The sequence below is a fragment of the Cucurbita pepo genome, chromosome LG09 (assembly GCF_002806865.2).
Source record: "Cucurbita pepo subsp. pepo cultivar mu-cu-16 chromosome LG09, ASM280686v2, whole genome shotgun sequence".
Lineage (NCBI taxonomy): Eukaryota > Viridiplantae > Streptophyta > Magnoliopsida > Cucurbitales > Cucurbitaceae > Cucurbita > Cucurbita pepo.
In genome coordinates, this window is record NC_036646.1 from 1941087 (window position 1) to 1964147 (window position 23061).

Here is a 23061-nt window from a genome sequence, read left to right on the forward strand (position 1 = left end):
AAATTAATTAATTAATTTGTTTTTATTTTTTTAAATTGTATTTAAATATTTTTATTTTTGGAATTTGGTTAAAAATATAAATATGAAAATCCATCCGATAAAAAATAAAAACATAAAACTTTTAAAATATTACCATTTTTTTTGGTCAACAACATAAAAATATTTTAAATCCAATCGTTGAAAAAAAAAGTCAACGACTTTGAACACTTCAAATTCCCCGCTAGAACAAAAAAAGCTTCGACCTTTTATAAATCGCCCAACGGTGAATCGCCGTTATTCTCAACGAAACGCCGTCGTATCGTCCGAACAAGAAGGGAAAAAACCATTTTTTGGACCAAGTCTGAGCGACCCATTTCATTTTATTCGTAGGTAAACTCTTTCTTCATGTCTGGTCAACGCTTTCCGACCAATTAAACCCCCGATTTGTTCAGAGAATCATTTCTGTTCATCAATGGCTTGCTTCTCTTCCTTCCGCAGTTCCTCAAGTGGATTTCAGGTTAGTAAAAATTTCAAAAATGGCCCTAAACTATCTGATATTTGCATAACGATCCTTCATTTTTGTAGCGTTTTCAGGGTGTGGATCCTCCAGTTCATACCATAAGATCCCATGGAGCCAATGTTGCTAAGAATCATTTGCTTGATTGGCTGATTCTGCTGATTCTTGTCGTGGTTGAAGTGATTTTGGTCTCTGTTCATCCGTTTTATCGCTATGTCGGGAAGGACATGATGACAGATCTTAGGTTTCCTTTTAAGGATAATACTGTTCCTGTCTGGTCTGTCCCTGTAAGTTTTTTGATTTTGCTTCCACAATTTGATGTCTTCTATGGCATTAGAAACAACCCTTTTGTCGGTTTTTCGAGTTTTTCGAGTTTTTCGATATCGATTTGGTTATAGCATTTGATGAATCCTTTGTGTTCTTGAACAAAAAAGATTAGAATTGATGATTGAGCTACTCAAACTTCAGTGCAATGCTTACCAGTGTTTGTTTGTTTTGTTTGTTTGTCAGTTGTATGCTGTTATACTACCTGTTTTGATATTCTTGATCGTTTATATACGACGACGAGACGTCTATGATTTGCATCATGCCGTTTTAGGTACTTTTGTGTGTTATAAAGACGAGTTTCGTGTGGAAAAGATTACGATTTGAGTCGTGTTTTATTGATGGTTTCGTGTTTATTTGTTTGTTTGTTTGTTGTTGTGAGTAGGGCTTTTGTTTTCGGTGTTGATCACTGCTATTATCACTGATGCTATTAAGAATGGCGTTGGTCGACCTCGACCGAACTTCTTTTGGCGTTGCTTTCCTGATGGAATAGAGGTACTGAACAACTATTTTGATTGTACAATGTGTTTGTGAGATCCCACGTCGGTTGGAGAGGGGAACAAAGCATTATTTATAAGGGTGTAGAAATCCCTCCCTAACAGATGCATTTTATAACCGTGAGATTGACGAGGATACGTAACGAGCAAAAGCGGACAATATCTGCTAGCGGTGGGTTTGGACGGTTACAAATGGTATCAGAGCTAGACACTGGGATATGTGCCAACGAGGACGTTGGACTCCCAAGGTGGTGGATTGTAAAATCCCGCATCAGTTGGAGAGGGGAACAAAATCATTCCTTATAAGGGCGTGGAAATCTTTCCCTAACATAAGCGTTTTAAGACCGTGAGATTGACGATAATACGTAACGGGTCAAAGCGAACAATATCTGCTAGCAGTGGGCTTGGACTGAGACATTGTCAGTTAAGCTCCGGAATAACTATGGGTAGACTCAGAAAGTTTATTTGTTTCTTAATAATCATCGGATATAGATTCAAACTACTTTTATAGTTTATCTGTCTCGTTTTTCCAATAGTGTAAAATTGCTAACCATATTGTAGTGGCCTCCTCCAATAATTATTTTTTACGAAAGACGTTTTTTTTTCATTTCAGGCATACGACCGAACAGGAAACGTGATATGTCACGGGAAAGAGAGTGAAATAAGGGAAGGACACAAGAGTTTCCCAAGTGGCCATACTTCATGTATGCAACTCTTGCATCTACTTAAAATATCCGTTATATTGAACGACCAAATCACGTTTTCTTTCATTTTTAGCTCAACAAGGGCGCGTAGAGGATCAAATCTCTAGCTGCACGATCGTTGTTATAATGCATTAACAACCTAAGCTATGCTCGGGTTGACAACCGTTAACCGTTTATGTCCTCTTTTTCACAGGGTCGTTTGCGGGCTTAGGATTTCTAGCCTTTTACATATCAGGAAAAATCCAAGCATTTGATGGGAGAGGTCATGTAGCAAAACTTTGCCTGGTGTTTCTCCCTTTGCTTGGTGCTGCACTTGTTGGAGTTTCTAGAGTGGATGATTATTGGCACCATTGGCAAGATATCTTTGCTGGAGCCATTATAGGTTTCTGCTAAACAATGAGCTGATTTAGACTGACAACGATGAGTTCATGTGTTTTAATGATTGTTTTTGCTCTGTTTTTTTGTGACAGGATTGGTTGTTTCTGGATTTTGCTACCTTCAGTTCTTCCCACCTCCCTATAGTGGCAATGGTATGTAATTTTTCAATTTAGTCCTTATTGTCTGTCTTTCTTTGAATTATGCCCTTGACTCGGAATAACGTACGTGGTATAATATTTAGTGAGTTTGCGGTAACCATTCAAAGACTAAGTTTTTTAATTGTTAGCTCGATATGTATGTTAGGAACCACGACTCTCCATAATGGTACGATATTGTCCACTCTGAGCTTAAGCTCCCGTGGCTTTGCTTTTGGTTTCCCCTGAAGGTCTCGTACCAATGGAGATGTAATCTTAATTAGGCTGTGGGACTCCTCTCCCAACAATCCTCAATAATCCTCCCATCGAACAAAGTATACTATAGAGCCTCCCCTGAGGTCTATGGAGCCCTCGAACAATCTTCCCTTAATCGAGACTCAACTCCTTCTCTAGAGCCCTCGAACAAAGTACACCATAGAGCCTCCCCTGAGGTCTATGGAGACCTCGAATAGCTTCCCCTTAATTGAGACTCGACTTCTTCTCTGGAGTCCTCGAACAAAGTATACCATAGAGCCTCCCCCCTGAGGCCTATGGAGCTCTCGAACAACCTCCTCTTAATCGAGACTCAACTCCTTCTCTCGAGCCTTCAAACAAAGTACACCATAGAGTCTCTACTGAGGCGAATGGAGTCCTCGAATAGCCTCCCCTTAATCGAGACTCGACTCTTTCTCTCAAACAAAGTACACCATAGAGCCTCCCTTGAGGCCTATGGAGCCCTCAAACAATCTCCCCTTAATCAAGACTCGACTCCTTCTCTAGAGCCCTCGAACAAAATACACTATTTGTTCGGCACTTGAGTCACTTTTGACTACACCTTCGACGCCCACAACTTTTTTGTTCGACATTTGAGGATTATATTGACATGTTAAGTCAAGGACATGTCTCTGATGTCATGTTAGGAATCACAAACCTCTTCAATAGTACGATATTGTCAACTTTGAGCATAAGCTCTCATCGTTTTACTTTTGGTTTCTCCAAAAGGTCTCGTACCAACGGAGATATATTACTTATAAACACATGATCAACCCTTTAATTAGCCGATGTGGGACTCCTCTCCTAACAATCCTCAACAATGTATGCATTATTAAGTTCACCGTCGTCACTTACCAAATTTAACACGCACCACCAGTAACGGGCATAACTGAAAAGCGTTACAACGTAAAGAACCAAACTAAAACGTTTCAAAAAAACAGGGACTAAATTGAAAAAGAGAGACTTTAAAGACATATTCTAACCTTAAAATGATTGTGTTTGTCTTAGGATGGGGTCCATATGCATACTTCAAAGCACATGAAGAGCACCATGCAAGGGCTAATGCAACAGCTCGATCTGCAGCCATTGTTGATGATGTTCCTGTTGAACAAGAACAGACAAGACCAAATGGCGACACATATTTTGTTCCAACACCTTTGCACAATCAAACGTACGNACTCAACTCCTTCTCTAGAGCCCTCGAACAAAGTACACCATAGAGCCTCCCCTGAGGTCTATGGAGACCTCGAATAGCTTCCCCTTAATTGAGACTCGACTTCTTCTCTGGAGTCCTCGAACAAAGTATACCATAGAGCCTCCCCCCTGAGGCCTATGGAGCTCTCGAACAACCTCCTCTTAATCGAGACTCAACTCCTTCTCTCGAGCCTTCAAACAAAGTACACCATAGAGTCTCTACTGAGGCGAATGGAGTCCTCGAATAGCCTCCCCTTAATCGAGACTCGACTCTTTCTCTCAAACAAAGTACACCATAGAGCCTCCCTTGAGGCCTATGGAGCCCTCAAACAATCTCCCCTTAATCAAGACTCGACTCCTTCTCTAGAGCCCTCGAACAAAATACACTATTTGTTCGGCACTTGAGTCACTTTTGACTACACCTTCGACGCCCACAACTTTTTTGTTCGACATTTGAGGATTATATTGACATGTTAAGTCAAGGACATGTCTCTGATGTCATGTTAGGAATCACAAACCTCTTCAATAGTACGATATTGTCAACTTTGAGCATAAGCTCTCATCGTTTTACTTTTGGTTTCTCCAAAAGGTCTCGTACCAACGGAGATATATTACTTATAAACACATGATCAACCCTTTAATTAGCCGATGTGGGACTCCTCTCCTAACAATCCTCAACAATGTATGCATTATTAAGTTCACCGTCGTCACTTACCAAATTTAACACGCACCACCAGTAACGGGCATAACTGAAAAGCGTTACAACGTAAAGAACCAAACTAAAACGTTTCAAAAAAACAGGGACTAAATTGAAAAAGAGAGACTTTAAAGACATATTCTAACCTTAAAATGATTGTGTTTGTCTTAGGATGGGGTCCATATGCATACTTCAAAGCACATGAAGAGCACCATGCAAGGGCTAATGCAACAGCTCGATCTGCAGCCATTGTTGATGATGTTCCTGTTGAACAAGAACAGACAAGACCAAATGGCGACACATATTTTGTTCCAACACCTTTGCACAATCAAACGTACGACCAAATGGAAATGGGAGCTAGATGATCTTGTTTGTTTGTTCTTTATTGTATATTTACGGCCTTGTCCCCTTCTCGTACCGTTTAGTTTCTAACGTTCGGGTATTTAAAAAAAAACATTTAATTTACTCCCTCGTAGTTTCAAAATTTATCATGTATACCCTTTTCAGTAAAATTTCGAAAACGGAGCTAGACCACCAAAAGAGAAATTGAATGGTTTAATCTATGATCATCTGAATTTTTGTAAACTCGTTAATTGTCACGTAAATTTGTCTTTAGGCAATTTTAACGCTATAACGGAAGGACCTATAGTTAAAAATTTAAAATATAAGGGGATGAATTGAAAATATTTAGACAACTAAAACCCGATTGAAAAAAAAAAACCGTTTAGTTCTAGAGACACGTGATTTTCTTAGCGTGATGACTAAGAATGATATAGTTTATTTTAGTGTGTTCGGTAACTTACTTTCTTTACAAAGCGTTTTGTCAGCTCACTAACTATTATGTCACGTAAACCTCTTCTCGATCAATTTCAACACTTAAAACGAAAAGGGTATATTCGATATAAAAAATATATATAAGGGTTTGAACTTGCGAACATCGAGGACTAAAAAGAAAAAAAAAATATTTAAATTTTAAGGACGAAAATATATATTAATCCTTTTAGATAAATCACATTAAAAAACATAAAGTCACAAGACAAGAAACCAAACATTCCCTTGTCTTTTCCTATAAAGCAAATAATTGCAATATATAAAAAGAAAAAGAGACAAAATAAGACCAAGCAAGGAATACTATGGAGACTTTGAATAAAGCTCTTTTGAAAAGTAATTTTCCCTTTAAATCATTAAAAACTAATTTTAAAAAAGTTTAAAGTACGCGATAATTTTATTTAAACATACACCATTATATTTATAAAATTTACGAGAAATTTGCTGACTCACGATCATCGACCATTACTGTCCTATCAACTTTCAAGGTTAGAACAGTAATTTACCATGATGGTAACGAGTGATAAAGAATTATTACGTTCAAAGAAGGCAACAAATAAGGAAACTACTCAGTCCCGAGAAGACAGACCGAGATCTTCGATTCAAATAAGGTAACAAAAAGAAAACTGTTTAATTCCGACAATGGAAGACAGAAACAATATATAACAATATCGAGCTTTTTGAGTATAGTAATCATAACGAGTGAGTCGAGAATAACCCTAAACCCTAAACCCCAAAAAAAACACGAAGGATTAGGAAAAAAAAAAAAAAAAAAAAAAAAATATATATATATATATATATATAGAAAATGAATTATTTAATTATTTTTAATTTAAAAAAATGGTTGGTTTTGGATTTGGGTTCAGCAAAGGCAACTCTTTACCACGGTCGGAGTTCCCACCCGTCTTTAGCGCGACGCGGTTTTGTATTCAAATTCCAGACGGGATTTGGTTCATCGTCTTCTCTCCCTGCCTTTTGCTTTCCCTCTCCGTTCTTCATCTTCCTTCGAACTTGAATCCACTGGTAATTTCTCTCTTCTCCACCATTTTTCATTCTCTGTTACACTGCCGGTTTGTTCTTTCATTCCATCGCTGGAACTGGAAATGTGTTTGTTCTTCGATGAAACGAAATGAAATGCGGTTAACTCTGTCCGAACTAGTTGATTTGCTGAATTACTCACAATTTTCAGTTGTTCTTCTCGTTTTCTGCTTTATTTCTCCACGATGAAGTGTTGTGTTTCTTGTTCCTTGCTGATTGTTGGGTGTTTCTTTTAGTGTCTTTCTCTTCCACTTTTATGTGGTAATTTGAAGTTGTTTTGGACTATTCTGGATCGAATCAGGTGATTTGGTACGTTTTAGTAAATCTAGAGTTGAGATGAGTTAGGGAGGCTTGGTGTTGAGTTTGAATGGTTACTGGAATCTATGTTCAACTTGTTGTGTGTTTGTGTGTGTGTGCGTGTGGCTAAATGAATTTCAATTTGAAGATTTCTTGACCGATTTTCTTCTTACAAAGAGCCTGTTTTACAACCACAGTAATCTCACGGTAGTAGTGCGTGCTTTTTCATCCTTGTTCTATTTAGTGTGAATAGTCACTATTAGGGTTCTAGTGGAGAGTTTTTTTTAGTCATTTTTACTTAGGAAAATTCCTTGTGTTATGTGGGATTCATGATAGATTTCTTGGTTATTCTAAGATCCCACTATCGGTTGGGGAGGAGAATGAAACATCCTTTATACGGGTGTGGAAAGCTCTCCCTAGTAGACGTGTTTTAGAAACCTTGAGGGGAAGCCCAAAGATACAATATGTGCTAGCGGTGGGCTTGGGCTATTACAAATGGTATCAGAGCCAGACATCGGGCAATGTATCAGCGAGGAGGTTGAACCTTGAAGGAGGTGGACACCGGGCAATGTGTCAACGAGGAGGTTGAACCTCGAAGGAGGTGGACACTAGGCGGTGTGCCAGCGAGGACGCTGTTGAGGATTATTGGGATTGGGAGTGTCCCACATTGGTTAATTTAGTGGAAGATCATGGGTTTATAAGTGAGGAATACTATCTCCATTGGTATGAGGCCTTTTGGGGAAGCCTAAAGCAAAGCCATGAGAGCTTATGCTCAAAGTGGACAATATCATACCATTGTGGAGAGTCGTGATTCCTAACATGGTATCAGAGCCATGCCCTAAACTTAACCATGCCAATAAAATCCTCAAATATCGAACAAAGAATGGCGAGCCTCGAAGGTGTAGTCAAAAGTGACTAAAGTGTCGAACAAATGGTGTACTTTGTTCGAGGGCTCCAGAGAAAGGAGTCGAGCCTCAATTAAGGGGAGGCTATTCGAGAGCTCCATAAGCCTCAGGGGAGGCTTATAGTGTGCTTTGTTCGAGGGGAGGATTGTTGAGGATTATTGGGATTGGGAGTGTCCCACATTGGTTAATTTAGTGGAAGATCATGGGTTTATAAGTGAGGAATACTATCTCCATTGGTATGAGGCCTTTTGGGGAAGCCTAAAGCAAAGCCATGAGAGCTTATGCTCAAAGTGGACAATATCATACCATTGTGGAGAGTCGTGATTCCTAACAGACGCTAGGCTTTGAAGGAGGGTGGATTGTGAGATTTCACATTTGTTGGGGAGTAGAACAAAGCATCCTTTATAAGGGTGTTGAAACCTCTCCTTAGTAGACGCGTTTTAAAAACTTGAGGGAAAACCCGAAAAGGAAAGCCTAAAGAGGACAATATCTGCTAGCGGTGGGCGGGCTTGGGCTGTTACAGTTATGACTTCACTTCTATTCATAATTTTCTTTTTGTGTACATGAGAACACCCATTTAATGTATACTAAGTCATTTGCACACGTGATTCTTTCTTATTGATAGTGCTTAAATTACATCAATATGTTTTCTTAACCAATCGGGTTCTTCTCCTCGTGTTATCAGTTCACAGACAAAATGCCAGAAATTCAATTGGGTACTCATACTGTGAGATCCCATGGAGCTCGATTATTAAGAATCCACATTCAAGATTGGTTGATCCTTTTGCTCCTTATCGTGATAGAGGTTGTGTTAAACGTTATAGAGCCATTTCATCACTTTGTTGGACAGGAGATGATGACAGACCTGAAATTTCCACTACAAGATAATACTGTTCCCCTTTGGGCAGTTCCAGTATGTTTGAAACTTTCATTTATTTGTGTTATAGTGAAATCCATGGTAGTTTATTTTTCTGACATTATTGTGGAAAGTAAACGAAATAAGTTTTTTTTTTCTTCTGTAACAGATAATTGCGATATTGATGCCCTTTGTTGTATTTATTATCTACTATTTCATTAGAAAGGATGTCTATGATCTCCACCATGCCATATTGGGTATCTCTCTCCTTCTCTCATTTAATAATAATTGGAGATCCTTGTAATTCCGGATAATCTTGCCAAGCATAACATTTAATGATTGATCATGTTTGTTCAGGACTTCTGTTTGCTGTTTTAATATCTGGAGTAATGACTGATGCTATTAAGGATGCTGTTGGTCGGCCACGTCCAGACTTCTTCTGGCGCTGTTTTCCTGATGGCAAAGGGGTTTGTTTTTTTTCAATTTTTTTTCATGTTTGTTCATATGCAAACATCTTTCGTGCTCCTATGCTCCTATCTTTTTTTATATTATTATTATTCATACTCATTATAAGATTAGTACTTGATATGTGCAGGTATTTGATAAAATCACAACTGGTGTTTTATGCACCGGAGATAAGAATGTTATTAAAGAAGGATATAAAAGTTTCCCGAGTGGGCATACTTCCTGTAAGAAAGATGTGTTCTTCTGAATTATGTTATTTGATTGTGACTGTCTATTTTTACCATTTTGTAATCATTACATGTGCACTCACAGATTGATTGAATAGCAGTCAAAAATCCTATACTCTGGTAGATGATTGAATAACATTAGGCTTTTATCTTTCTTAAATTACCAATCCAGTCGCACATTGACGATGTTATCCTAATGTACAAAGACTTGATACTCTGTATCCATTGATAAAGATTAAGCCATTGATAAAGATTAAGAAATTATAATATTCAAGCAAAAACTGTTAAGGCTTAGATTTGTTCACTGTAACGTCATATCACATTTTGTGGGGACTGTTGAGGATTGTTGGGAGAGAGTCCCACATCGGCTAATTTAGAGAATGATCATGGGTTTATAAGCAAGAATGTATCTCCATTGGTGTGAGGCCTTTTGGGGAAACCCAAAGCCAAGCCATGAGAGCTTATGCTCAAAGTGGACAATATCATACCATTGTGAAGAGCCTTGATTCCTAACAAGGAGAACATACACTAATGAGTTAATAAGCTTTTGTGCTAGCATTGGTTATTAGTTCATTAGTTCATGTTGTGGGTTAATGCATACAAATGCTTATTTGTGACATGTATTACCTTTGTTCTTTTTTTTTTCTCCATTTCAGTTTATTTTCTCTCACTTGTGCTTCTTCTAAGCTTATTAACAAGGGAAGCTGTCTATATGCAGGGTCTTTTGCGGGCCTTGGATTTCTTGCTTGGTATTTGTCTGGGAAAATAAGAGCATTTGACCAAAGGGGCCATATTGCAAAACTCTGTATTGTCTTCCTACCCCTGCTTGTTGCAGCTCTTGTTGGTGTTACTCGAGTTGATGACTATTGGCATCACTGGCAAGACGTTTTTGCCGGGGGTCTTCTTGGTCAGTCGATCCAATACCTTATTCATTTGCTCTTACTTTCATATGATTTTTTTTTCTCATGTCTTATCCGAACCTTCTGTGCAGGGCTGACAATTGCTTCCTTCTGTTATCTGCAATTCTTTCCAGCACCTTATCACATTGATGGTATGGCCCACAATATCATTAGTTTCCTTGAAAGTTGTGCATTCTACTTTTATGTTAAATGAAGCAATGATTTGTCCATGGTAAATTCATTATTTCTTTTACCCAAGAACCAATCTTTTAATATTTCTTCCATGTTAGTCCTACTTTTGAATCTTTGACCGTGCATTGAGATCCATCTGGCCTGGTCAAAAGTAGTTTTTTTTCTTCTTTGTTTTTAAACTTTAGAACCTTGTTAATAGAAAAATTGATTGGTTAGATTCTGGGGCTCATTAATCATCTCAGATTTCATTTTCCCGACTATGTAGCAATCCAAGTCTACCGCAGATATCGTCCTTTTTCGGCTTTCCTTTCTGAGCTTCTCCTCAAAGTTTTAAAACGCGTCCATTAGGGAGAGGTCTCCACACCCTTATAAAGAATTCTTTGTTCTTCTCCCCAACCAATGTGAGATCTTACAATCCACCTTCTTCGGGGTCTAGTGTCCTCGCTGGCACACCGCCCCTTGTCTGTCTCTGATACCATTTGTAACAGCCCAAGCCCACCGCTAGCAGATACTGTCTTCTTTGGGCTTTCCCTTCCGGATTCCCTCTCAAGGTTTTAAAACGTGTCCAATAGGTAGAGGTTTCCACACCCTTAATTAAGAATTCTTTGTTCTCCTCCCCAACCAACGTGAGATCTTACAATCCACCCCCTTCGAGGTCCAGTGTCCTCGCTGGCACATCGCCCCGTGTCTGTCTCTGATACCATTTGTAACAGCTCAAGCCCACCGCTAGCAGATACTGTTCTCTTTGGGTTTTCCCTTTCGAATTCCCTCTCAAGGTTTTAAAACGTGTTCACTAGGTAGAGGTTTCCACACCCTTATAAAGAATTCTTTGTTCTCCTCCCCAACCAATGTGAGATCTTACAATCCACTCCCTTCGGGGTCCAGTGTCCTCGCTAGCACACCGCCCCGTGTCTGTCTCTGATTCCATTTGTAACAGCTCAATCCCACCGCTAGCGGATACTGTCCTCTTTGGGCTTTCCCATCCGGATTCCCTCTCAAGGTTTTAAAACGTGTCCACTAGGTAGAGGTTTCCACACCCTTATAAAGAATGCTTTGTTCTACTCCCCAATTGGTGAGATCCGATCGTTGATTTTTATGTTGTTGACTAGAAGAAGTCTTTAAAGACAGTTGTTAAGATAAATGAATTAAAAATGATACTTATCTGTATACATGTGCGCATACAAACAAGACAGGATTTGTCTACTTTCTTTCTTTCATTGGTTGCAGCTAGTTTTTCTTTTCCGATGTATTCTGATTTTCTGTCCACGTCCATGTGAACAGGAAAGTTGCTCCTCTGACCTTCCCATTCTATTGTAGTCAATTATAGCTCTAATGATTCAGTAGTTGACTTTCCCTTGACCTGAACTTTAATGTCAACTTCAATACTTCTGAAGCTGGATCCTAAGCTATGCCCACTTACTTCATTAGAACCAAAATGTTACACAAATGTCATATATGCAAGTAGTCCTGATTCTTGAGCATTCATAGCGTTCTCGAACTGACGTTTTCGAACTTTTACACCTTATCTACAGGTTTTGGACCTCATGCATACTTTCAGATGTTAGCCGAGTCTCGCAACGAAGTTCAAGCATCATCGCCGAATGCCAATAACATTCATGCACAACCATCAGAAATTGAAAGTGTGTACATTCAACCTCAGCATGAAATGAGATTCAATACACAGGACTCAAGCCCCATGCTGAACAGATAGAGAGCCTGGCACAAGAATCTGATCTTGAGCTCTGATTGGGTACATAGGTAGGGATGATGTGTTAGTCTTCTGAACCAAAACACTCTCCTAGATCTGCTTGAAATGAAGATATGATCGCTTTCTATATTTATATTCTTTGATTCTTTTTCTTCATTTACTCTCTAGTTGTGAAGATTGCTTATCTGAGATGTCTGGCTTTGAAGTGTGGGATTGTTTTGATGACAACTTGCTCTAGAATTCAATTCATTTCGTGCCTTGTACGTATCTGTGCTGACTTGCATGCGTTCATATGTGGTTTCACATTGACAACTAGATGTGTTATGACCCCTTTATAGGAGGTGGAAGAACAGACACGTTTTACTGGTTTTTTTGGTTTGTGGGTTTGAATTAGATTAAGCAAAATTCATTGATTAATAATGTTTGTTTCTTGTGACAACCCGTCTTTCTTAATTCGAGATCTTTTATTGCAAATAGTTCCCGAATCGGAGAACATTAATTTATACCTTTATAAGTATATCTGTAGTAGTTCAAGTCTACTATTAGTCAATATTGTCTGTTTTGACTCTATCAGCTTTATGGTTGAAACATGTCTACTAAGGAGAGGTTTCTAATCATTATAAGGAATGTTTCGTTCGTCTGTTTTGGCTCTATCAGCTTTATGATTGAAACATGTCTACTAAGGAGAGGTTTCTAATCATTATAGGGAATGTTTGGTTCTTCTCTCCACTGACGTGGGATCTGACCATATTCATTTAAACCTTCTATCAAATTTAATTTGTAAATCATTAGTTTAATGTTCCGAACTGTATAGATTTCTTAAAAAAGATCTAAACCCTCCATTTGAAAATTGTTAAATATTTGAAACGATGGATTAATGGATTTGAATGTTTAGTCATTTAATTGATATAATTAATATTAACTTTAATCATTTATTACCCTACCTTTTTCTTTTATTTTATTTCTTATATTTCAAAATATCTAAAATTATAAATTAAATTAAATTTTAAAGACAAAAAAAAGTTGTTTTAAAATTTTAAAGACCAAGTTCAAATTTAAAAACTATTAAAAAAAACGAATATTTGACTGAAAATTTTAAAAATATTAAAAATATTATTTATTTATTTTATTAAAAATATTGAGTGGGTCTAAAACGACAAAACCGACCCATCCATGAGCAGCAGTTCATAACATTAGAAAACGACATGAGAGATATTTTCGCATTTTTTAAGACATTTTCTGAATAATAATATAGACATAAATACACTTTTTTAACCCAAAAAAAAAACTATTTTATTAAAATTATTTAAAATTTTACACAAAAAAAAAAATGTATAAACAAATTAAAATAAGAGAAAAGCTAGTTACCCATTCAAATATTTTTTTGCCGAATCACAGGATTTGTAGATATTGTTCTATTTGAACTTTCCCTTTTGAGCTTCCACTTAGTTACACAGTAGAACTGGTGCTCATCCAGTTGAAGGGGATGAATTATGATGTCCCACATTAGTTGGGGGATGAATTATGATGTCCCATGTTGGTTGGGGCGGAGAACAGAACACTCTTTATAAGAGTGTGAGAACCTTCCCCTAGCAGACGCGTTTTGAAGCCTGAGGAGCTCGAAAGGGAAAGTTCAAATAGGACAATATCTGTTAGTGGTGTGCACACTTTTTATAAGGGTGTGAATGCGTTTTAAAGCCTTGAGGGGAGCCCGAAAGGAAAGTCCAAATAGGACAATATCTGCTAGCGGTGTGCTTGGGCAGAACACGCTTTATAAGGGTGTGAATGCGTTTTAAAGCCTTGAGGGGAGCCCGAAAGGGATAGTCCAAATAGGACAATATCTGCTAGCGGTGTGCTTGGGCAGAACACGCTTTATAAGGGTGTGAATGCGTTTTAAAGCCTTGAGGGGAGCCCGAAAGGGCAGAACACTCTTTATAAGAGTGTGAGCGCGTTTTAAAGCCTTGAGGGGAGCCCGTAAGGGAAAGTCCAAATAGAACAATATCTGTTAGCGGTGTACTTGGGCAGAACACTCTTTATAAGGGTGTGAATGCGTTTTAAAGCCTTGAGGGGAGCCCGAAAGGGCAGAACACTCTTTATAAGGGTGTGAACGCGTTTTAAAGCCTTGAGGGGAGCCCGTAAGGGAAAGTCCAAATAGAACAATATCTGTTAGCGGTGTGCTTGGGCAGAACACTCTTTATAAGGGTGTGAACGCGTTTTAAAGCTTTGAGGGGAGCCCGAAAGGGAAAGTCCAAATGGGACAATATCTGCTAGTGTTTGGGCAGGAGCCTAGACAGGTCAGTAATGTGGTTGAATGAACCAAAACTACCTTCCTTACATGCTCGTATAGAATAAATTTTTATAACTAAAAAAGTACCATAAAAGCATTTTTAAAAAAAAAAAAAACAGAAAATAAAAAAGATTCCCTTTTCATCCAAAATAATAACAATAATAAAAAGGCATCGAAATTGAATGGCTATAATTTATAAATATTAACAATCAATGAGTTGGCTGTTAATGCTCGAAAAAAGGGGAAGAACGGCAATGGGCTGACCCAGAGCATGCAATTTTTCGTCGCGAATTCAATTTATATCTTCCACTCGTCCCATTAATGGCGGATTCGAATTCAGCGTCTTTCGTTGACCGAGGAATCTTTCTCCCATTGAAATCGAATCTCGTTAAGCTTGAAGTGGGAGAACTCATTTGATTGATCCACCTTTCGTCTCTCTTTTTCCGAGTTCTTCCTGCTATGCTGGCTTCAAACGGCGATGTTTTGCTTGATACTGGTCATTCTCGTCTTAATGAGCTTGGATACAAACAAGAACTCAAGCGCGACCTCTCGTAAGTTTCATGAATGGTTTAGTTTGTGTTTCTTGTGATTGTGATGTTTTTGCTGTTTGTGCGTTATGAATCTGAATCGCTTCAATCGTTGCTTTAATTGCAGGGTGTTTTCTAATTTTGCGTTTTCGTTTTCGATTATCTCCGTGCTCACTGGTATTACTACTCTTTACAATAATGGGCTGAATTTTGGTGGCCCTGTTTCGTTGGTTTATGGATGGTTGATTGCTGGTGTTTTCACTATGTGTGTTGGATTGTCCATGGCTGAGATCTGTTCTTCGTATCCTACTTCTGGAGGTCTCTACTATTGGAGTGCCAAGCTTGCTGGTCCAACTTGGGCTCCTTTTGCCTCTTGGATGACTGGCTGGTAATCATTTCTTCTTCTTCTGCTCAAATTATAACATAATATCAGTTATGGATCAATTATCGGCATTTCTTAGTCTTGGTATTGGTAGATTTGTTTGAGAGTTGCACAAGATTTGGATTTAACAAGTTTCAAAGCTTTCTATTTGACCAAATGAGAATATGTACATGGTGGAATAGTTTGAAGAACATTTCCCCCCTGCTCCTTGCTTGTTCTTTAAATCTTTTGAAGTTTTATGGAGCTTAGGAACACGATTTTCTTGTTCGTTATTGTTCGTTATTGTTCGTCTTGAGAAACTCCAATTACGTTATTTTCCTTGCATTTGTGTATTCCATTCCATCTTAACATGTTCTGATTTCTTGCAAACAACTTTAATCTTTGCACAGGTTTAACATTGTTGGACAGGTTCTTCTAAAGATCTTATGCTCAAAGTTCAAATTCTTATAACCAGGTTAAGCTTTTCGTTTAATATTCCCTAACTCGTGGAAGTGATCTGTATGCAGTGGGCTGTCACAACAAGTATTGATTATTCACTTGCTCAGCTAATTCAAGTGATAGTTCTGCTTAGCACAGGGGGTATAAACAATGGAGGATATGAGGCATCTAAATATGTAGTGATTATTTTCCATGGTGGAATTTTGTTGGTACATGCTATCATGAACAGCCTGCCCATTTCATGGTTGTCTTTCTTTGGACAGTTTGCTGCAGCATGGAACTTTTTCGGTATGAAGGTTCAAGTTTCTCTTTCTTTGAGCTCTTCATGAGCTTACATTTCTAACAGGATGTCGAATTCTTAGGTGTTTTTCTTCTTACATTTCTCGTTCCCTTGGTGGCAACGGAAAGGGCCAGCCCCGAGTTTGTCTTCACTCATTTCAATGCCGATAACGGCGAAGGAATTAACAGTAAACTTTACATATTTGTTTTGGGACTTCTGATGAGTCAATATACCCTAACTGGATATGACGCTTCTGCTCATATGGTATGTTCTCCTCCACCTCGGTTTATGCATAACTGTTAGATAACTTGCAATGTAATCTGCGTCTTCGTACGACATTACAGACAGAAGAAACGATAGAAGCAGATAAGAACGGACCGAGGGGAATTATTAGTTCTATTGGGATATCAATTGTTGTTGGTTGGTGTTACATAGTCGGCATCACCTTCGCCGTTACCAACATCCCGAACCTTTTGGATAAAAACAATGATGCTGGAGGTTATGCCATTGCTGAAATATTTTACCAAGCATTCAAGAGCAGATATGGGAATGGAGTTGGGGGAATTATTTGCTTAGGTGTGGTAGCTGTAGCGATTTTCTTCTGTGGAATGAGCTCTGTCACTAGTAACTCCAGGCAAGCTGACTAACTGTTCTTGTCTTTTAAACACAATGTATGTGTTTTGGCTCACGGTTTCATATTTCGTGTAATTTTTCTTCATAGGATGGTTTACGCATTCTCCAGAGATGGAGCGATGCCATTATCGTCAACATGGCATAGAGTGAACCAAAACGAGGTCCCCATAAACGCAGTTTGGCTCTCCGCTTTAATATCGTTTTGCATGGCATTAACGGTACGAACATTTGCATTAAATTACTATAGAACTCCATTTGTTTCACTGCATCATAATCTTGTTACAATACCGCAATCATGCCTAATAGTTTTCTGTAACGGCTCAAGCACACCGCTTGCAAATATTGTCCTCTTTGAGCTTTTCCTTTCGGGTTTCCCCTCAAGGCTTTAAACCCGTATGTTAGGGAAAGGTTTCCACACCCTTATAAAGGGTGTTTCATTCTCCTCTCCAACCTAGCATACGGGTTTGCGAGCACTCCATTTTCATTTTAGGGTGTCTGAAGTGTTAATGTTATTGCCACATAGAAAACAATGCCCTTCATATGCAGGAGGAGGATGTATTTATACTTCTTGTTAACTTATTGCAGTCTCTTGGAAGCACAGTGGCCTTTAACGCCATGGTCTCTATAGCAACAATTGGTCTGTACATTGCATATGCCTTGCCCATATTTTTTAGGGTGACTTTGGCAAGGAGATCCTTTGTGCCAGGACCTTTCAACTTGGGTCGCTATGGGATCTTCGTTGGTTGGGTAGCAGTTCTTTGGGTGACGACAATTTCGGTTCTCTTTTCGTTACCTGTCGAGTACCCGATTACGAACGAGACTCTCAACTACACCCCTGTCGCCGTTGGCTGCATGTTGATCGTTACCATTTCTACCTGGATCTTGAATGCTCAACATTGGTTCAAAGGGCCTGTAACTAACATACCAACTTGAAACTGTACACTATGCAAATGGTACTCCCTTCTTATAGTAAGATTTTTAGATTAGCAATAGGGCTCGAGTTTATAAGTTTTATTTGGTTTGGGTCAACCCGAGGTTTTTGTCCTATGAACTCGAAATCGAACCGAACCGAGTTAATTCGAGTTTAGGAAAAATAACCCAACCCAACTCCTATATTTCGAGTTGGGTTGGTCCGGGTTGTCCGGTGTTGGATGTACGCCCCTAATGTTTAGGAAGTATAGAAAAGAACTTATGTTGTAGTTACTCTGGTATTTAATACATATTCAAACTTTGTTCATCATCTTTTTCCTGTATTGTAGTTTTAAAGCTTATTGAGAATATATCCTCAACCGGTTAGAATTTGAATCTCTTTGAAAGAAAATAAAAAAGTATTGTATAACAACCCATCTCTAATCAAATAAGTAGCCACAGTTAGGGGTGTACATCCAACCCGCTGCCCGAAAATCCAACCTGAATTATAAGGGTTCGATTGAGTTTAAAAGGATTTTGGGTTTGGGTTGGGTTCGTTTTTTGGAATCTGATCCGGTTCAGGTTGAGTTTAGGTTCGAAATTCAATTTATTGGGTTAACCCGACCCAACCTGAAAACCTTAAAAGGCTCGAGCCCCACAACCCAAGCCCATGAATCATCATTTGCCCCGGGCGTGTCTGCACTTTGCAGACTGTCTCTCTTCTCTTTGACCGTGAGTCCGAGACTTTGCCTCGCAGTCTCACGTAGCGTTCATCTTCGACCTCGAGGGTAATGGGGTAAGTGAAATGAAGTCTCGGCTCTCGCACTCGCAGTCTCACACACTCTCATCACATCGTTCGTTGTTCGACTCCTCTCGACTTCTCTCTATGTGTAGTCGTTCGACTTCTCAATTCTCATCTCACTCTCGTCTCGTCTCTGTGTGTCATCAAACGTCGACGTCGATCGCCTCTTTATTCTCCATTGGGCTCTCTTCTCAATTCTCATTTTTCCGCTCAACCTCAAGGCATAGGACGATTTTGAATATGCCAAAATATTTTCAAAGGTAGTATAGGACCATTCAAGCACATGAGTAGTTGTAATTGTTGCAGGTTGTCTGCCATGTTAGAGCAATAATTTGAAGAGCCTAATATGTTTCTCATGCTATTCCGCTTTGGAGGTAACTCTTGAAGTGCTATTATCCATTGTGTATCGCTGTCAGCCTCACGGTTTTAAAACACGTCTACTAAGAAGAAGTTTCCACACCCTTATAAGAAATGTTTCGTTCCACTTTTAACCGAGGTGGGATGTCACATGCCAAATCTCTGAAAGTTCGTACTAAGTTCCAATGAACATGCCAAATAAAGTGGGCCATACACGTAAATACACGCTTTAACCAATAGGCAGTCGGGGTAAAGATAAGGTGGGATTTTTATGAGTTGGGTTGAAACATTTAAGTTCGATAGGTTGAAGTTATTCGAGCCATTTATTTAAATTTGTTTGTAATATGCATCCAATCTCCAAAAAAATCCCAATTGTTTAGAACTTTCTGTTTTTGGAATGGAATATTTAGGGAATCCCCATGAATAGGATCAAACCTTATTCCATGGTATTTACATGAGATTCCTCTTTCTTATTCTTAAGCAAGTCCCCGAGAGGGCTTGGCTTAGTTGATCCATGATTTATGTTTCGTCTTTCGTTTCCTTTTCGTTTGTTTCGAGAAATATATCGATCAATTCCGATTCTTTCTTTTTCTATTGATTCTTTTCCGATCGAGATGTATGGATCCATGGGCCTATGTGTCTATATAGATCCTGTTCATGGATTAACGAAAATGTGCAAAAGCTCTATTTGTCTCTGCCATTTTATGAGTCTCTTCCTTCTTACGGTATCGCCACTCCCTTTGTCACCATCCACTAATTCAGAACTTAATTTGAAAGCCATATTTTGACCCTGAACGTTTTCGGGATGCCCGTAATAACATTTATTTAAATTTGTTTGTAATAAAAATAAAATGGGTCTTTTTTTTATTTTTTATATTGAATTTTATTTTTAATAATGGATGGAGAAAATAATTAAAAATTATTATGGAAGGAAATAAAATAAAAATAAAAATATTTATATATTTATATACTTAAATTGTAAGAATTTAAAAAAAAAATTAACAATATCCTTCCGGTCAAACTAATTTGTATCCGATTTATTACATTTGTTTACATTTAATCGGGCAGCGGCAGACAAACTGGGCCGACCCGAACCCGCTAAAACTATCTGGGTATATAAAGCCGACCGACCCGTTAATACGAAAAGGGAAATTCAGTAAGGTGTGGCTAGGTAACGCTTGGACGGGAAACGGACAGTCGATTTGAATTTCCCGGCCGGCTAGGACGAAGATTGATCGGAGAAGAAAAGGAGGAGTTTAGATTTCGAGGCCTTTGACAATGGCGAGTCTCCTTCTTTCTTTAATTTCATCGGCACGGAATTCTTTTATGTATCATTACTACTCATGGTTTTCCCAACACACTTCGTGATTCTTACTTTTGAGTTTTTATTTTCAGGCGGATTCCGCTGAGGAATTTGAGCCCTTGTTCGATTACAGCCGCGTTCAGCCTCGCTCTGTTGTTTGTCTCGATGGTAATCGTTCTCAAGCTTAGGTTAAATTTGAATTTCATGAAGTTGGAATCTTCCATTTCACTGTGTTTGAAGTTTTTATAACTATCGCTTCAGAGATAAATTTCGAAATTGATTTTCCTTGTGCTCGTAGTCATGGTTGGTAACCTGGTGTTTTATTTTTCTTCTGCTTGGACTAAAATCAGACGAGGATTCGGACGTAGAGGAGTCTCGTGTACCTTTTTCAAAGCGAACGAAGATTTCAAATTCAGCGGTATATAATTACCTTCATGTAGTGAAATTGTGGACTTTCTGTTAGCAGAGGATTAATGTTCGTTGGAACAGTCAGTAAAGGTAGTTTTATGTGATTCTTTTCTTTCAATCAATATTTAGGTTACGAATTTTGTGGAAAATCCAGTTGTGGAAATTGAAGATAAAGAGGAAGATTGGCTGCCCCCTCCACCAAAGGTGTCTGTTGATGCAAAAGATATGTGTGGGGAAGATTCGACATTGAAGAAGTTAAGGTATTCCAACCTAGTAACATGCATCTATTGCTTGATTGATTCACTTATATTCCAACATGGAAACCTTAGGGCTTGTTTAGTAGGCAGTCTTGGCAATGAATTTTATAAGCAAGGGATTCAACGAAAATAGGGTTGTATTCAGATATATGTTTGATAGCAGATTTTGAAATTGAATTCCAATTTAAACAATAATTCAAAATGTGCTCTATAATATGGAACTAGTTGTACTTACAAAACTGAATATTAGGTTGAATATAAATCACTATTAATTGATTTTTTATTTATAAATTTTGTATAATCATTATTTTACAATATCATACAATTTATAATATATGTATTTTAATTTAACAAACATAAATTGAGTTTATAATATGAAATAGTATATTTTCTTAAGTTTTATCTTTTTTAATATAATTTTGCATTTTAAATTTTCAAATTCAAAATCTGGATACAATGAAAACACAAAAAAGTTGTTTTTCAAAATTTTTTATTACATAGTTGGTAAACAATTTTCGAAAACACATACGTCAAATGCATACACTCACTAGACTTGGTGAATTGAAAAACATGAAGCAGAATCGAGATTGTCTACCAAAAAAACCGTTATTTTTTTTTTCTCTGCATAGGATTCTATGGCATGTCTCTTGCCATTTTGCCTTGGCATATCATATGTAATCTGCACTGATAGGTTAAAGAAACAAGAGTTGGCCTCGGTTGCTCTATCGGCTAAAAACTTGTTGCGAGAAGTGGAGGAATCTGCGAAAGTGGATGTTGGAACCACGCCCCATGTCTCCCTGGAGCCTGCTGTGGATGACCAAGCTCCAATTGCTTCTAAAGAAAGAGAAAAGATTGTTATTTCTGTACGAGATAGTGACAAGGAAGAGCTCCAACAGTTTCGCCTGTTTGTGGTATGTTCTTGTGCATGATTCCATGTTATCCACAATTCAGACTTTGCATTCTTCAAGTACAACCATCCTGTTTTGTCAACATTCCTCATGATTTGCTATAGCTGTTTTTGATGTACTCTCAAGATGCCTTTAATTTGCCCAATAATCTGGTTGGCATGTTTAGAATCATATCTAGGGAAATGAATGAATTTGATGAACTATGGTAGATTGCTAACATACGTATCATGGTTCATATTATACATCAGCTAATCTTGAAACATTGATTTAAAAAAAAAGAAAAGAAAAAAGGTGAACAAATTTGAACTTCGTCCTTTAAATTCCCATCTTGGGAGAGGTAGTTCCTTTAGTATCTGGGTTCATGACTTGGTTACTGTATAATTGTCAATAGTGATGAGCCGCATGTACCCTTTAATATGATTTTTTTGTCTTTCCTTTCCACGTTATGATTGGCTTAACTCTCTCCATTGTGGGGTGTTCATTAGATTTGAACCGAGATGTTATTCATTACTTTTGTTACATTAGTGTTCTGTTCTTTGAATTATTGTACTTTCTATGATTCATACTCATTTAGACTATGATGAAAGTGTTATGAGTCTCCATTGGTGATGGTAGTTCAGACATTATTTGATTGAATTACTTTAGAAGAGTCCCCTGATCTTCATATTTTCTGTCATCATATCAGTTAGATTGCTGTTGAAATTATCTTTCTTTTGTCATTGCCTTCGGCAGGGGAGCGCCGCCATAGGCCCTTAGTATTTCAAGCATGTCTGAGATGATTTTGAAAATTATTGTGCAACCACCTTTTTCACCTTCACAATCATTCCAAAACATGAGCATAATGACACTTCTTAATGTGTGTTCCATGTTTAAAATTTGAATGTTTTTACAGGATGACAAGTTCGAGCGACTTTTCAAAATGTACGCAGACAAACTTAAAATCGACCCTAAGAGTTTGGTTTTCGTCTTTGATGGGGATAAAGTCGGGCCAGATGATACCCCAGTCAGCCTCGGCATGGAAGATGATGATATGATTGAAGTGAACATCAAGTCGAGTTGAATAAAAAGGTGTCTTTTCAATGTATATTTGAGGATTAATTCACCAGTTATGGGACGCAAGACTTAGTAGGATGGAAGGCTGTCGAGGTCCCTTTGTCTGGTAATAACAGTCGTTTGGTATGCACATTGAGATCAATGGAAAAATAAAAATTATGGAGAATATGAATTTTTATAGATATGTTCTCTCTCTCTCTCTCTCTTCCTCTCCTCTTCCTCTCCCCTTCTCTCCTTCTCCTCCGACGTCATCCTCTCCGCTGCTCCCTCCACCGGTCACCGGTGACTTAATCATGTAATTACACAATAAAATTGTATTAACCTTCCATTTCTCTCTGTACCCTTTTGATTACAAAAGAAATTTCGATTATCGACTTCTTTTTCCGAGTAAATTTCGAGTCCATA

At 38.1% G+C, this 23061-nt stretch overlaps 4 protein-coding genes across 7 annotated transcripts; all 4 read left to right on the top strand.

The window, feature by feature from the left end:
• Positions 1 to 322: 322 nt before the first annotated feature.
• Positions 323 to 5185, top strand: LOC111802184 (lipid phosphate phosphatase 2-like). The gene is made up of 9 exons (XM_023686451.1): positions 323 to 496; positions 565 to 783; positions 1007 to 1094; positions 1206 to 1315; positions 1931 to 2021; positions 2215 to 2403; positions 2492 to 2551; positions 3815 to 3931; positions 4986 to 5185. The coding sequence occupies exons 1-9, from the start codon at positions 452 to 454 to the stop codon at positions 5060 to 5062; spliced, it is 996 nt and encodes a 331-aa protein (XP_023542219.1). The 5' UTR covers positions 323 to 451; the 3' UTR covers positions 5063 to 5185.
• Positions 5186 to 6380: 1195 nt separating this feature from the next.
• LOC111802751 (lipid phosphate phosphatase 2-like) lies at positions 6381 to 12551 on the top strand. 4 transcript variants are annotated; one of them, XM_023687236.1, is made up of 10 exons: positions 6381 to 6548; positions 6779 to 6872; positions 8451 to 8678; positions 8791 to 8878; positions 8979 to 9088; positions 9217 to 9310; positions 10032 to 10220; positions 10305 to 10364; positions 11937 to 12162; positions 12281 to 12551. In XM_023687236.1, exons 3-9 carry the CDS (start codon positions 8463 to 8465, stop codon positions 12113 to 12115), a joined length of 936 nt encoding a protein of 311 aa, XP_023543004.1. In that variant the 5' UTR covers positions 6381 to 6548; positions 6779 to 6872; positions 8451 to 8462; the 3' UTR covers positions 12116 to 12162; positions 12281 to 12551. The 4 variants fall into 4 exon arrangements, with proteins under 4 accessions (XP_023543004.1, XP_023543002.1, XP_023543005.1 ...); XM_023687234.1 differs by having other exon boundaries at positions 11937 to 12479; XM_023687237.1 differs by lacking the exon at positions 6779 to 6872 and having other exon boundaries at positions 11937 to 12479.
• A 2056-nt stretch (positions 12552 to 14607) lies between these two features.
• Positions 14608 to 17899, top strand: LOC111802760 (amino-acid permease BAT1 homolog). Its single transcript, XM_023687251.1, has 8 exons — positions 14608 to 14950; positions 15054 to 15314; positions 15698 to 15716; positions 15815 to 16034; positions 16109 to 16290; positions 16371 to 16660; positions 16748 to 16877; positions 17245 to 17899. Exons 1-8 carry the CDS (start codon positions 14859 to 14861, stop codon positions 17590 to 17592), a joined length of 1542 nt encoding a protein of 513 aa, XP_023543019.1. The 5' UTR covers positions 14608 to 14858; the 3' UTR covers positions 17593 to 17899.
• A 1968-nt stretch (positions 17900 to 19867) lies between these two features.
• LOC111801815 lies at positions 19868 to 22840 on the top strand. Its single transcript, XM_023685987.1, has 6 exons — positions 19868 to 20008; positions 20123 to 20198; positions 20381 to 20448; positions 20568 to 20698; positions 21387 to 21606; positions 22496 to 22840. Exons 1-6 carry the CDS (start codon positions 20006 to 20008, stop codon positions 22661 to 22663), a joined length of 666 nt encoding a protein of 221 aa, XP_023541755.1. The 5' UTR covers positions 19868 to 20005; the 3' UTR covers positions 22664 to 22840.
• The last annotated feature ends 221 nt before the right edge of the window (positions 22841 to 23061 follow it).